General features: G+C 37.2%; 2 protein-coding genes across 3 annotated transcripts in view; both read right to left on the bottom strand.

The window, feature by feature from the left end:
- Nucleotides 1-1,156, bottom strand: part of LOC131539333 (radixin) — a 58,098-nt gene extending 56,942 nt beyond the window's left edge. Inside the window, exons 1-2 of one of the 2 annotated variants that reach the window (XM_058773866.1) lie at nt 757-1,156; nt 583-647 (exon numbers count right to left, since the gene is read on the bottom strand). The gene's annotated coding sequence lies outside the window, so the exon portion shown is untranslated. Of the gene's footprint in view, nt 1-582; nt 648-715 lie in introns of both variants that reach the window. The other variant, XM_058773858.1, reaches the window with a different exon arrangement.
- A 2,904-nt stretch (nt 1,157-4,060) lies between these two features.
- hpxb (hemopexin b) lies at nt 4,061-12,442 on the bottom strand. The gene is made up of 10 exons (XM_058792604.1): nt 12,311-12,442; nt 11,486-11,508; nt 11,106-11,231; nt 10,826-10,983; nt 10,454-10,607; nt 10,043-10,258; nt 9,833-9,925; nt 9,606-9,736; nt 9,316-9,463; nt 4,061-5,303 (listed from the first exon to the last, which is right to left on the bottom strand). The coding sequence occupies exons 1-10, from the start codon at nt 12,373-12,375 to the stop codon at nt 5,077-5,079; spliced, it is 1,341 nt and encodes a 446-aa protein (XP_058648587.1). The 5' UTR covers nt 12,376-12,442; the 3' UTR covers nt 4,061-5,076.
- Nucleotides 12,443-15,433: the final 2,991 nt, after the last annotated feature.

Below are 15,433 nucleotides of genomic sequence, written 5' to 3'. Positions count from 1 at the left end.
AAGTAAAACAAGTCAGAATTGTCTCAGCCCTTTTACTTAACCTTAATTATTGACATTTCCACAGGCAATCTAGTAACACTATTACGAGATTAGGCTCTATGTAAATTAGCTGGTAGTATTTCGCCTTCTTCGACCGAATGTCAGCGCTTTTCTTAACGTTCTGGGGCCTCTAAAATAGCACATAAAAAGCATCTAGTCAGCTTGAGATGTAACCCTTATCAGAGACACGGCTGTGAGGGGGAAAGTTCAGTTGAGACAAGTAGCCTGATACCCAACAATCTGCCTTTACAGTGGCCAGTTATACTCAAGGGGGGCTGCCTGTTGCCAATAATGTTTTTAAAACATTAAAATTACGTTGCGACAGTGTGTCCATGACACGTGCCGCAATCAGATTTGAATAGAGGTCACTGACAATTTCATAATAACTGATTTTCCTTCCACTCCAAACCTGTCAAGCGCAGATTAGGCCATTCGTATTAAAAGCTTGATTTACATTATCCTTTGAAATGTTATTGGTATCTATTGGACTTGTGCACACAAGCTGTTCTTCTTAAAATGGCTTAGTGGACCGTCCATACAAACCAGCAAACGCTGTTTTTCTTTCTGCGGAGGTGGCGACAATGAGGCGGCTTAAAGGCAGGAGACACCTTAAAAGAAAGCGTATGCAGAACGTGGTCAAGACAAGATACTCAAAAAGAATTAAAAAAAACCTCACCTCAGGAATGCACTGCGTTTTCTACAATAATGAAAATGTACCCCAAGATGTAGTCACAGTCCAGATAAATGCGAACTGTTATTTCCAAGTCGCGATCGCCTTACATCCAATGGCACGCTGTTATAACGGTGATGATTACAGAAGCTCTACAACCTACCGCAAAGAGATTAGCTAAAATAGTCAATATGGCCGGCGTTAGAAGGCAGCGCGAGGCGTGGTTCGCTGATAGAGGAGAAGGGGCGACTTGCGCCCCTCCATGTTAGGATAGTGTTAGTTTGAATTTAGAGGGGTCACCAGCGGAAATCCACCAACATTTACAACGCTCTGTGATTATTCTATGATAAACTCCGGTTTGAGTGCCTAGGAAACAACACCCTAAGCCCATGTCCAAGTCACAGTTCACATGAAGCATGCTTCATATCTTTTACGTATTTTTCTGGGTTTTGTTGGTTTGTTTTGGTGCGCTGGATCTCCCACGGACTCTTGCTGACAATGATAAATAGTTTTTTTTTTTTTTTTTTTTTTAATTAACATTACCAACAGTGGTTAATAGCTCTATATGAAAAATAGGCTAGTAACTTTGTTAATATATCTTATGTTTGAAAAGCAAGTAAAAAATGTGCTCTTACTAAAACAGTAGCCTATTAGAAAAGCTCCTATGTGGTGCCATCTAGTGAACAATAATTATTGTGCACTAAGTAGTCCGCTGAGGGTCGTTTCTGTTCTCTGTTATTTGCTCTTGGTAAGTTCAACATTTTTATGCATCTTTATGCATTTTTACTGAATGAAGTATGATACCCCTCAACTGGAATGCTTTCCTTAAGTATGCACATACCTATCACTAAAAATGTACATTGAAGCGAATTTTGATAATTAGGCTACTCATGATAAGATTAATTTAGGACACTTTAAATTTCTGCCTATTATTTGTATCATATAGTATATATTGTGTATAATTTTGTTTGTATCATCTGTTGAATCCTATTTTTGTCTTTTGTCTATTTAGTGTCAATTTGTCCTAAAGTGTTGCTGTGATGGTGAAACTACTTAAATGTATATGTAGCACCATCGTCCTGTATGACATGACATTTTGTTCCTTTGTAAGTCTACATATAGTGGAATGACAATAAAGCTCACTTGAACTTGAACAGTTGAAATGTGTGCAGAACTGCATCCTGTTTTTTAGTATGGATGTAATATTGTTCCACTACAAGCCATGAATTTTCAAAAAAAGACAGACATTCTTAAACAGAGCTTTCCCTTTTCTGTTTCCCATATAATGTACTCTCAGACTGGCCTAAGATGAGTTAAAAGTTTTTTAAGGAGATCTGTGAAAAACCTCTGGGGCAATTTTTATTTAGACATTGCACCTCAATGAGGTTTACCAGGTTCTTAAAGATGAAAGATGCCTCCTAAAAATATTTGTCAGTTTTTGTTGTAGGCCAGATTTAACTTCTGCAAAGCCACCAAACCGCTGACGGCCCATTCTACACTTGTGTATTATATAGAATTTTAAGGTTGGACAGCTGAGAGAAATCTTCATTGTTTATCTTCTGTATAACACAAAGTGTCCAAATATGTAGCTTTGTCTATAATATTCACTGGTTCCAAATTGAGCAAGCTTTTATTGCAGAACACATTTATGTTTTGTGCACATTTCAAAGAAAATGGTACAATTCTTAACTGAGTATGATCTATTCATGAGATCTATGAATACACAACAGTAAAGCAGGAATGACACACAATCACAGAAATGCTTAGATATTTTGAGATTAACTCTGTTATATCTTTGTTAAAACATCCAGTTGGAATTCTCTTTATTTTCATTACTTTCCTTCAGTTTTCCTACACCAGAGAACACCAGTCTAAGTGCAGTATTAAAGGTGTTATACTGTTATGCTGCAAATGTAATATTGATGCATTGGGAAAATAGCATATCTAAAATTCTCAAAATTTTCAGGAACTTGTAACGTTGTTGGGTTTTGTTTAAAGTGTTTGTCTTTTATTTTGTATTCATGTTCACAGTCTTAGTTCCTGGTTTGTCTTGTGATTATCCGTGTTTGCCATGGTTCCTTTTTGTATTGTGTTTCTGCACCGCTGTTGTTGAATCTTTTGTGTTCATGTTTGTTTATTTTCTAGTCAAGTCCAAGTTAAATTAGTCAAGTCAACATGTTGTTTACATTTTATATTCCTAATAAATTGGGTTCTTCACTTCAGCTCTGGGTTAAAGGTTATTCTGTTTTTTATTTTTTATTTTTAGTGTATTTATTTGTTTGTTTATTTATTAGTTTTATTGTTATTTATTTGCTCTAAATCAATTTCTTTTAGATGTGTCTCTTGCTAAGATCTTAGTTACTGTATGTTTGATCATGTAACATCTGACATCTGCTTGACCCTGCAAATGACCTGTTTTTAATTAAACCTTCAAAGTTTGGTTCAAAATTCCAATATGAACCTGTGTTAAAAAAGATTTTCCTCGCCTATTTAAAAGTAATGTAATGTAATACTATATGGATTGCACATGCTCTCACTAATAGGCCTATCACACAAAACAATTAGAAAGTATAATAATCAGACAATATGAGCTATTTTCAGCTTTATCTAGTTTAGATGATATTGTTTAAACTGTGAAGGAGGCAGACGTCATACATTATCTCAACAGGTGGTACTTAACCAAAACAGCACTGACGGACTCTTATATAAATAAACATAGCTAAAATACGTTACTTGTGGGAAAGCATGCAGTTATAAATTGTATTAAAGTTATAAAGTTGACATACTTTTAAAACTTATCTTTAGTGGTCTACAGTTAAATACATTTGTTTGTGATTGTTTCATTGCCTGGTTTGTGAATCTTGTGACCTTTCTCAGTTCAGAGAGTTGCTTGACATCCAATGGTATTCACTTCTTTGATGTAATATGTTTTGGCTAGAGATGTTGTGTAAGCATGGAACATACATGGATGTAATCTGACAAATAGATTTACTGTACTGAATAGGCTTTAAATGGTCTTTGTTGTCTTATTTCTCGATTCTTCAATTTAAATTGATATTACAAAATTTGTTGTCTTTGGAACATTTTTAAACTATTATTCTCTAATTGGAAGATGATTCAATTGTGTGTAATTGTTTTAAGTGTTTTTAGTCTGTTTTTGTTCTGTAAATCTGTGATGAAACTGATTGAAACTGATCTTGGTTAAATAAAGGTTAATATAATGTTTTTTGTTTTGTTTTGTTTTTTAAACTGAAATGAAAAATGTGTTATCTTTGAAAACAATCATGCAAAAACAATATGCCATAATGCCCGTAAATCTTGTTACTGTACAAATACCTAGGACAATAAATATATGCCAGACAAGTGTCATTTTATTAGTACAAGAAATGCATCAAAATCATTAAGCAGCTTGTGACAATGACTGATTATCAGAAACCCCTCTGCTTTCTATTTTGTATACCGATGATTGTAGGTCAACTCAACCCAATTGCCATTTAATAAAGTTTGCTCACAACAGCATGGCCTAGTTCTTCAAGAATTTGTTGAGTGGTGTGATAACTCCAGTTTGGAATTACATGTGAGGTAGTCTAAAGAGATGGTAGTAACCTTTTCTAATAAGCAGAGGCAGAAGGTTTTGGCAGCCAAAGCCTATTGAGATTGTTGAGACGTACAAGTACCTCGGTACAATTTTTGACAATCTGTTGAAATTGAGGAGATATTGAGGAAATGCCAGCAGCGACAGTACCTTTTGAGGAAGCTCAACTCCTTTGGTGTCAGTAAGAAGACTCTCATTATGTTCTACTATTCTTACATAGAAAGTGTCATCACATTCTCCATTGTCTGCTGGTTCCATTCTATCAGTCTTCAAAATAGAAATCGTTTGGATCTTACAGTTAAAGTTTGCAAAAAATTATTGGACTTCCTGTCAGGACTCTTTCTGTGAGTGAACAGCAAATGCTGAGGTTAGCTGGCAGGATCATACAAGGATCATACCTTCACATGTCCTGTTTTCTGTTTTTGAGTGGCTCCCCTCAGGATGATGGCTTAACTGTCCAGGGTGCAGAACACAAAGGAGGAAGGCAACCTTTGTCCCTTAAGAGGTGCAGCTTTTAAACCTCCAACCATCTCTGATCCCCGTTTACTACGCAGTGACTTTCCTCTTTAATTTATTTTATTTGCACATTGTTGTATACACATACATTTATTTATTTCTTTTTATATATATATTGCTTATGTTACTCCATGTGACCTTGTGAATTGCCCCTAAGCGATAAATAAAGTGTTGACTTGACTTGAATTGAATTGACTTTAATTGACTTTAATCGAATTTAATCAAATTGAATTGAAGCTCTTTTCTTGCCTTGCTTTTATTTTTCACAGCCAAATTTTTCTGGAGAGATCATTTGAGGTGGAGGTTTGATCTTGCCCATAGCTAGAATCATTGGGCTTTGATATGAATAGTATTCTGGGCCAATAAACACCTTTACACCATCAGCATCACAGAAGCCAGCATCAATTTTGGGGAAGGGAATAGGTCTCTCCATTTTAACAGCTCGAGGGGTGGCATCAAGATCAATGTCATACATCTTTTGACCTGAGGAGGAGAATGAAGCAATCGTAAGGAAACTGAGAGAAACATATTCAATATTCTCAAAAATAATATTTTAAAAGCCTACTGAAAACATACAATATATTACATTTTTTCTTTCATACACATTATTTGGCAATATGCTTGAGCAAACTAAGTGAAAATACATGAGGGTTTTTATTGTTCCATTTGTTTTACCCATGCTTGACACATTTTGCATGGTTTGCATGTGTTACATATATATTTGTCAGAATATATATGACAAAACCAGAAAATAGGTTTAAATGCATCCGCTTGTCAGGGAAAGTATTAACAGCAGTACAAACTGATGGCAATATTCTTGTACTTTTAAGGTAATCAGCTAACTTAGCTAGTCATTTTTTATTGTTGGCATTTTATTCCATTTTAATTCCTCAATGTTGGTGAGAAGAAGAAAAATAAAAAAACATTTAGATATCAATCAATCTTAATATGTGATGGACATCGGTTATGCTCATCATTGGTATCCTCTTTGAACGCATGTTGCAACAGTTTGGCCAACCCTTACGCCTTTCTACCTCTAGAGCAGAGGTCTTCAACCCTACTCCTGGGGACCCACTGTCCTGCAAAGTTTATTTCCAACCTGCTTCAGCACACCTGCCTTTGTATTTTCAAGCAATCTTGAGGAGGTTGATTAGGGTTGTAGCTAATTACTGTGCAGGACAGTGGGTCCCCAGAACACAGGTGTCAAACTCCGGTCCTGAAGGGCCACAGCGCTGCAGAGTTTAGTTGCAACCCTAATTAAACACACTTGATCCAGCTAATCACTAGGCTTGTTCGAGATGATACTAGCCTGCTGGCTGGCGAGAATAGCCGCTTACAGTTGGGGCGGAATTTCGACGTCAAGCCGGACACTTTCTGCTCCCGGTAGTGATGCTCTCGCGGTGTTTGCATACTCTTATCACAGATAAAGTGAATTAAATGCAATATTTGTCAAATACACAGAAACGTAATTACACTCTCAGAAATAAAAAAGTACAAAAGCTGTCACTGGGGCGGTACCTTTTCAAAAGGTACACTTTTTTACCTATTAGGTTCAAATATGTACATTTTAAGTACTAATATGTACCTTTAAGGTACCAAAATGGACCCTTTAGGTACCGCCCCAGTGACAGCTTTTGTACCTTTATTTCTGAGAGTGTATGAGCAACAGATACACTTTTTATATACTGCTTAATACAGCGTCATCTGTTCAAGAATAAAGTTCAGCATAAACATATAGGCTACTAAATACCGATAAAGTGGGGGTAGCATTTATATTCTTTTATCAGTATTTTTGATAAAAATGACTCAAGATAACAGTGCGACTACACTAAAAGAGCTTTTACTGTTATAAAAACACAGATTTGTGAGCATTATTGGAATTGAATTGTTAGAATAAACACGCAACACACCTCGTGCTTGTCATCACAGAATCTGACCAATGAGAATAAAGTGTGTCGTCATCAAGGCTCTCGCAGCCGATTTTGAGCAACTGCAGCACCTGACCTAGGCGGCTGGTCTCGTTTGGCTTTCGCGGTACGTTGATGGCACATGTGACCGTAAGGCAGCTGCAGCGCCGATCAAAGTCAGATAAATATAACCAGAATGCATTGCTTTTGTCAGGCAGCAGCCAAACTTTGCAGCGCCGCATGAAGTCGAACAAGCCTAATTCCTTCATCTTATTTGAAAACTACATGGTTTGTGTTGGAATTAAACTCTGCAGGGCTGCGGCCGTCCAGGAACTAAGTTTGACACCCCTGCTCTAGAGGATTAAAGGGAGTTTTACCCTACCTTAAATCACAGAAGGAGTAGCAGATGTGTGTTAGCAAAAGCAGGGAGCTAGCTTTAGCTCTTCTTTGCCATGTCTGCAAATGTCCTAATTTACAGAATACTGAACGATACACTAAATAGGGTTCAAGGGTTCATGAGACAAGATATCTCATGGATTGGAATGGGATTTACTGTATAATTTGACTTTGTTTGGACTGCCCTTACTTCTGGGATTTAGGGGAGCGCGGGGCACAAAGTAACGCGGGGTTAGTTGTAACACACGTTTTTTAAATATTTCCACACATTCTAGCATAACCAAATTCACAGTATTTACTAGTTACCATATCAACATTATATAGAGAAAAAAAGTGCGCCAAAATTCAAAAGTATTTTGAAGATATCGCTGAACATTTATTTTACCATAGTAAAATGAAATTTCTGGCTTAAGTAAATTTTTCATCTCAGTTTTTATTACTAATTTATCAGTTTAGATAGTTTTTTAATGCCTCGATAACTAGCAGAAGACACTAACCGGTTTTAAATTAAAGTTGCACAGATGGGGTAAGTTGTAACACTGCGTTACAATCTGCCCTGCCGTGCTATTCTATGACATTAGCGATGTAATTCACACTATTTACTTTAATACATTTTAATGAGAAATGACAAGAAACAGGTGAATAAAAACTGACAATTATTGGTTAATGTTCAGAAATGATTATTTCAAAACATGTAAAGCATTTTGGCTCATTTATGTTGGCTGTCCCAGGCATGGTTGCAATATTTTCATTGTCAAACTCAAAAATCAGATTACTTTTAATTATTAAAAAACGCCATTATTTTATTTAAAATAAATAGTAATTTTTTTTATTGACAAAATATTTCAGTTTGTCTTGTATATTTTTTTCATAAGATCAGATAACATTTTAGGGTGTCATATGGTCATGTTACAACGTGCCCCTCAGCTGTTACAATGTACCCCACCTATGGGGCATGTTGTCACATTCCACTTCCAATTTTTGAGGGTAAATAAAGAAAAACGTATACACTGTATTTATGAAACAAAGCGACATATTTGTACTAGACAAGTGTGAAATTACTGTGGATAAAAAAAATACTCTGAACACGAAGTGGATTTACACAATTTGAGAAAGTCAAAAAGTGTTACTTTGTGCCCCGCTCTCCCCCTATGCTCTTTATGGACTACTGTGGATTATTACAGAGGATTTGTGGCTGTTCAAACCCAAACTGAACCACAAAGAGATGTTCTAAAGCCCTAAACACACTGCACGATTTTCGGCTGTCCCAGACAAAAGATTGGCATCGTGAAACAATCGTGGCCAATCAGAAATCGCCGCGATTCACGATTGTTGCACGAAAATCATGCAGTGTGTTTCGGGCTTTAGGCAGGGATTGTTAACTCTGGCCTTCAAGGTCCACTTTTCTGCAGAGATTACCTCCAACCTTGATCAAACTCACCTGTCAGTAACTAGTAATCATGAAGACTAGGCCTGCGTCCCAATGTGCATACTATCCATCCATCCTAAATTCTATGTGATATTAGTAATTTTCCATACTATTTAGGGCAGACAGGGTGGATAGTATGCACACTGGGACGCAGGGACGATGAAGATTTGATTAGCTTGTTCAGGTGAGCTTGATTAGGGTTGGAGCTAAACTGTGCAGGTAAGTGGACCTTGAGGGCCAGAGTTAAGAACCCCCGTTCAAAGGTCAGTGGTTCCCAACTGCATTTTTGAAGCCCCCCCACATTGCACACTTTGCATCTCTCCTTTGTCTGATACGCTTATTTCAGGTCTTGGAGTCTCTACTAATGAGCTGATGATCTGAATCAGGTGTGTTTGATGAGACATGGAAAACATGCAGTGTTGAAGGGGCTCCAGGAATGTGGTTGGGAACCCCTGTTTTAAGGTCTGGTGTACTGACCTGCCAAAAGAAGAATGACTGTTGTTGGGTACATGTGATAAAAGATTATGCAAGCCACATGCTTTTTCTTTTGAGAATTTCCTTTTACTTAAGGTGCGTTCCGACTGACAGGGTCCCTACGCAGTGTTCACTGCTCCCTACTCCCTAAGCACGGAATATCTGTTGTAGAAGTGGACTTCGCTGACAATAATCGATCATTTGGAATGCTCTGGAATGTCATCAATGAAACACGCACACACACACACACACACATATATATATGATAAAAATCACATATTGTTCCTACCTTGAATAATGTTTACTATGTGCTGATTTGGACACAAAAATGCTGCATCCACGGGACCATCGATGCCCAGCTCTTCCTTCAGAGGTTTAGGGTAGCCCTCTATGAGCGTGTAATGTGCTACTGACTTGTAGATATAGACTTGATCACCCTACTCGTGCAAAAAAAAAAAAAATAAATTGATTAAATAAAAATAAAAATGCAAAAAAAATTGTACAAATGAGAGAAGAGATTCTTTAGAAATTACAAACCTCAACCCTGTATCTATCTATCTATCTATTGATTGATTTTACCTGGATAATGTACATATTATCTCCATAATTATAAACAGCATCCACCACACCAGAAATTTCCTTCCATGACCTCGAAATAGGGAAATGGTGGCTGCCATCACGGTGTGTGTCCAAACGCATGTACATTGCATCTGTAAGTATAGTAAAATCTAAGTTGTATAATAATGTAAGTTTTGTCAGTTAAGTTTTGCATAATAATAACAATTCATTAATAAAAGTTATATTACCCTGGAATGCATATGATCTCCCTTTATCATCTGAGGTGATAGCATTCAGCTTGACCTCACTGCAGCGTTGTCTTCTTGCACCACTTCCATGATCTAAGGAATAATTTCAACTAGACATTAGGTAAAAACTAAATTCAAGATAAAATTTAATTTTTTAAAAGCAGGAGATATAATAGAGGTATACTTTGTGAGTAACATTAAGTGACTCACCAAATCCTTCACCACACCTCATAAAGTATTTTCGAGCATCTTTTGGGTATGTTCCCGTCACATCCCCAGAAACAGGATGGAATCTAGTGAAGTTGTAACCATGGAAACAGTAATAATGCTCTTGCCAGCGAAAGGCAGATGTGCAGTTTGGCAAGTGTGCCCACACCTTCTTCTTAACCGACTTTGTCTTGATGTCAAAGCTATAAATTTCATTTCCTAAAAAAGGGTTATTGTGATATATTAATATGCAAATCACACTACATATTATACAAGCAAAATGACAAATTCCGAGCACACAATGCCAAGGAATACCCATGATATGTGTATAATAGCTGAATAAAAGACACCCAATTTCTAAAAATTTTAATTGTCATTGGTGATGTGAATGTAGAGTAAATATGATTCAATAACCTTTGAAGAACAGCACTGAATCAGTGATGCATTCTCCTTTGGGACACTCAACAGCAGCATCTGGATGGCTGGGGACACCAGGAAAGTCCTGCTGGATTTCCATAGGGTAGCCTTGCTCAAGGGTGTAATTGTAATAGCTAAAGACTTTGTCACCCTTAATAAAAAATAGAAAATACTCATCAGCACTGAGTTGCATGTCTGTGGTTGTAATATTATAGACTGTAGGCTTGGGTTTGCACAATGTAAACAAATATTTGATAGGTTCTTGGTTCTTATGCAAAGAAAAATTGTTGATTTGAAAAAAAGTTGATTTTAAATAATTTTGATACTCTCTGTATAGAAGCAGACTAGATGTAACTTGTAAAAAAGCACCAGAAAAAAGTAGATGTGGTCATGAACATTGAGATCATCTTGATGGTGCATGCGGAAGGCTGCATCTACATGGCCCAGGTGATGAAAGTCATCCAGTTCTTTGAACGTGCTGTTTGAGAGCTCAGCTGGTCCTGAGAAACCTTTCCATAAATGGTCACCTGAAAAGAAAAAAAAAAAATAAAGAATAAAGAAATGGCTATAGCTTAACTTTGAATCTCCACTTGACCTGGCAATGCCATGTAAACTATACTGCAAAATAACAAAAATTATTATAGTAGACCTTTGAAAAAGAAAGTGTTTCCTTTTTCATCTGGAGTGATGGCATCAAACTCGATGCCTTTACACCGATCAAGTTTGGCATCATGGTGGTCCTCTCCTTTAGGATGTGAATGGTCCTCAGGGGCATCTATGACGATATCATTACATGAATTTGTCATTCATGAAATCTAGAGCATGCAGTAGATCAAGAGTGAATATAGTGCCACTTAACATCCAGTTGATAGTCAAACGTAACAAATTTAACCCTTAAAATACCATCAACATAAAAATATGGTATTAGTAAAAGCCTTTAGAATTGTGGCAGGAAGAATTTGGCAATTTTTTCACACCAAGAATGTCAGAATCTCTGAAAAATTGCAGCGATAGATTTTTCAAACCTACCTTTTATCATGACATCATCGTGACTGAAATAAAGAAAACAATTGAAATGTAAATGTAAATTTCAATGCCATACTCTGTCCTGGAGGGCTAGTGTCCTGCAGAATTTAGCTCCAACTTGCCTCAACACACCTGCCTGGAAGTTTCAAATATACCTAGTAAGACCTTGATTAGCTTGTTAAGGTATGTTTGATTACGGTTGGAGCTAAATTCTGCAGGACACCGGCCCTCCAGGACAGAGTATGGTGACCCCTGCTTTAAACTTTGAGAAATTTTTCGGTTAAATGACTGCAAAAACAAACCCAAACAACTTGCAGCTTAATTACACGCTTTAGCAAATTGCTGGCTACTGATCAAACATGAAGTTATTGTGCATGGGCTGTGAACTGAAGGCAGCAACATGAATAAAAAAAATGCTGATGTGGACTTTAACCAGTCAGTATCTATGTTATTGATTTTTCTCTGTAGTGTTCTGCAACATCACAAACAACGATAGACCAAATTTAAACATACAAGTAAACAGAGGATTATGCAAACACACTGGTCAAATATCAATTTAAGTATTTTTCATAATCCCATTTATTCCACAGAAAGCAAAGTATATGCAAATGTTGTACTACACGTAATAACACGGATAAAACACTACATGTAAATCATGCATAAAAACATAAACCCCTTAGGCTACAGTACAAGAGTGTTGTGATTAAACTACTGCTTGCTATTTTTGCATCATTGCATTTAAGGATCTTGAAAAAGCTATGAAGAAAGGCTGTTTTGGAACTCTTTGCAGTCCTTTAGATGGAAAGTGATATTGTATCAAATACTCACACTGGAGCCGCATTGCTCAGAGCTAAAGCCAAGCATGCATACAGGGAAAGTAACACCGCAGTCATAATGAGCTGTTCACTTGATCCAGGTTAGCTGAACTAAGCCAAGTGCACTGAAGCGGGGACTGCCATGGCCCTTTATACTGGTGCTCTAGGTGGGTGGATGCAATGAATGTTTGAGTGTGTGCAGTAATCTTTCGGTAAACATGACACAATTATTGACAGAGCTGTCCAGAAACGGGGAGAAGATTCCATTATTACAAAATCCTCACTTTAGATAATTAATCATTAACCGTATTAAGTAATAAATAAAAAAATTCAAACATGCATGCGACCCAGTAGCAAGAATCTTATTCCATTAATGGTAAGATTTTCCAAGGAACTTTCTGTTTTTGTTTGATGCAACCATCGCTACAACCCTACAACTAAACCTTTAGTCTTTGAACTAGCAGTCCAAATTCTTGTGTAATATACAAAAGCTTTATTTATTTTAGGATTATAAGAAACTTGACCCCTTGTCTGCCAATAAAAATCCTTTGAATGCTTCTGTCACTAATGGTCCGATAAACATGTATTTTTTATGTCTTTGGTTTTTGTATTTCTTTAGAGCTCTCTCTCACACTCATACAATTGCAATCGAAATTCCCTGGAGACTAAATTAATTTACAAACACAAGCTTTTCTGTAAGATCCAGAGGGGGTTTTAATTGCATCTACAACAGTTTAGTGGCAAATTAAAAGTGATAATGTCAATATATAATGTTCAATATAGCTGTCAATCATACAACTCCTGCTGTTTTTAAGTCATTTATTTGTCAGAATACAATTAAGCCTTTGGGAACTCTATAACAAAACTGAATTAGCTTGAACTCTTATACACACATACATACATCTGGAGGTTCTAAAGATTCTGCACAAAATTAGACGTTTGGGTGTTAAATACATGAATATTTAGAACCAAATTGTTTTTTCATCTACTTCATGTTCTCAGAAGCACTTTAAACGTGTAAACTTTCTATAATAGTTTACTGATGTTGTTGAACTCTTTTTATAAAAATTATGTTCTTGTCAGCAAAATGTCAAGGGGGTTGAATAATTTTGATTGCAACAGTTCGGAATCAAATCTTTCATCCTTCATTCCGCTACTAAAGATAAGGATTGAGAAACACTATATTGTTGTTCAGTTTGTTGTTTGTTGTTCTGCATGAGGAAGAGGCTTGACTCAGTGTCTTATATAATATGAAGACAACGGTTTTGAACATGGTGTTTAGTTTATTTTAAGCTAAAAGTTTTTTACTGCTAAGCACAGACAAATCAAGATAAAGACAAAAACAAAATCTTCAAACACATGACTAAATAGAGATCTTAAAGGTAATGCACAACCCCCGCATAGAATAGTGCATAAGTACGCAAAATGGGACGCATCTGTAGTTATCCCATAGATAGCACATTCATTTATTGTACACTTTATGCCATTACATTTTTAAAATGATCAAACATATAGTTTTTTTTATATAAAATATGCTTTTACTAAATCTAAAAGTCAAACAAATAGATCTAGAAATCTAGAAAGGCATACCTTTTTCCAAAATAAATGATATATTATCTGATCTATGAAGGACTGAATTTCTAGCTAGGATTTAACATTCTTAACACTACTACTTAGGTCATATGAGGTATTTAATAGAATAGATTAATCAAGCAGAGGTCAAGCAAACCCAATCCACCCATTTTTGTAAAGAACTGACATTAGAAGGTTACTGACAGAATGTATACTTCACTTGTAGCGATAAATCTTAATGCAGTGGTTCAGGCTGTCTGATACTACAAGGTGGCCATCAGGCAGCACAGCAAGGCCTCTAGGGCTGCTTAGACCTTGACTCACAATAGACCGACCAACACCTACAGAAGGATAAAGCACAATACAGTGCTGCTTTCCCCAGTCTGCAACCAGCACATCTCCATCTGCATCAATACAAATGCCCCAAGGATTCAAAAGGACATGACCCATGCCAGAACAGATACCCAAGATACGAATGGTGTTCCACCCAGGTTCTAGCACCTTTATACAAGGTGCCCGTCCAGTTTCATTGCCCCTCTCAGAGACAGCTATCAAACCAGATGTCAAGCAAGTTGCCACCAGGTAAGGCCTATGGAAGCCTGTAACAATTGTGCGCTCCATCTTAGCTCCTGTCTTAGGATCCAGCTTCAAGGCTGTTAAGGTTCCACGACGGATATCTGCCACCAAAAACTCATCTTGCTGTGTCACAGTGACTCCTCTTGGAGCTTCCAGATCTTGCTGAGCACCTGCTGATCCTGATCCTCCGAAGGTCTGCAGAAGGCGGCCATGGCGGCTAAACACCAGGAGTACACGTTCAGCAGCACAAGTAAGGGCTATTAAGCCCTTACTATTACCAGCGACATCAAAGAAGTTACGGCAATGTCTGGAAGTGCCCTCACATGCTGGAGGAGAGATTTGTTGCACAACATTTCTTTGTAGATCGGTTATTTGCACACGGACATTTCCACAGTCCACCACAAACAGCTGCCCTTGAGGAGTGGCATGAACTCCACTGGGTAAGGTGAAATCGGTGCGTCCTGATCCTTGCTTGCCAATTTTTTTGACCAGATGTCCAACTTTTAAAGTATTCTTCTCCTCCTCAACCATAAATAGCCCCACGTTTGGTCTCTCTCCACTTCTTTTATCTTTCTTCTGCTCACATCTGGTTTGCTGCATAGTTTTTCCCTCTATAGCAGACAAAGACAAAGATCTGCAAATTCTACTAGAAGCCTCAGAGCAGCCTGCTGTTGAATGGTCTTTTGATTCCCAGTTTTCAGAAACTTTAGGGCCTTGTTTTGAATTAGTACAGGGAGGACTCTCTGACAGGCAGCGGTTCATCTTTCTTTTTACGTTCTCTCCTTTTCCGTTAATCAAAGGACGGCCCCTGGCAGAAAGGTCGGCTGTAGAGATAGACCGTTTTTTTTCTCCTTTTATAGACTCACTACGACTGCTTCCTGACCTGACAATGAAGGTGTAGTTTGAATCCATGCTATCTGCTGGAGAGGAAGGTCGTCTCAGTTCACTAGAGCACTGACTTAACTGTGTTGCTTCCTTAGATGAAAGA

Source organism: Onychostoma macrolepis, chromosome 01, assembly GCF_012432095.1.
Source record: "Onychostoma macrolepis isolate SWU-2019 chromosome 01, ASM1243209v1, whole genome shotgun sequence".
NCBI lineage: Eukaryota > Metazoa > Chordata > Actinopteri > Cypriniformes > Cyprinidae > Onychostoma > Onychostoma macrolepis.
This window is presented reverse-complemented; position numbering and strand designations above follow the sequence as displayed.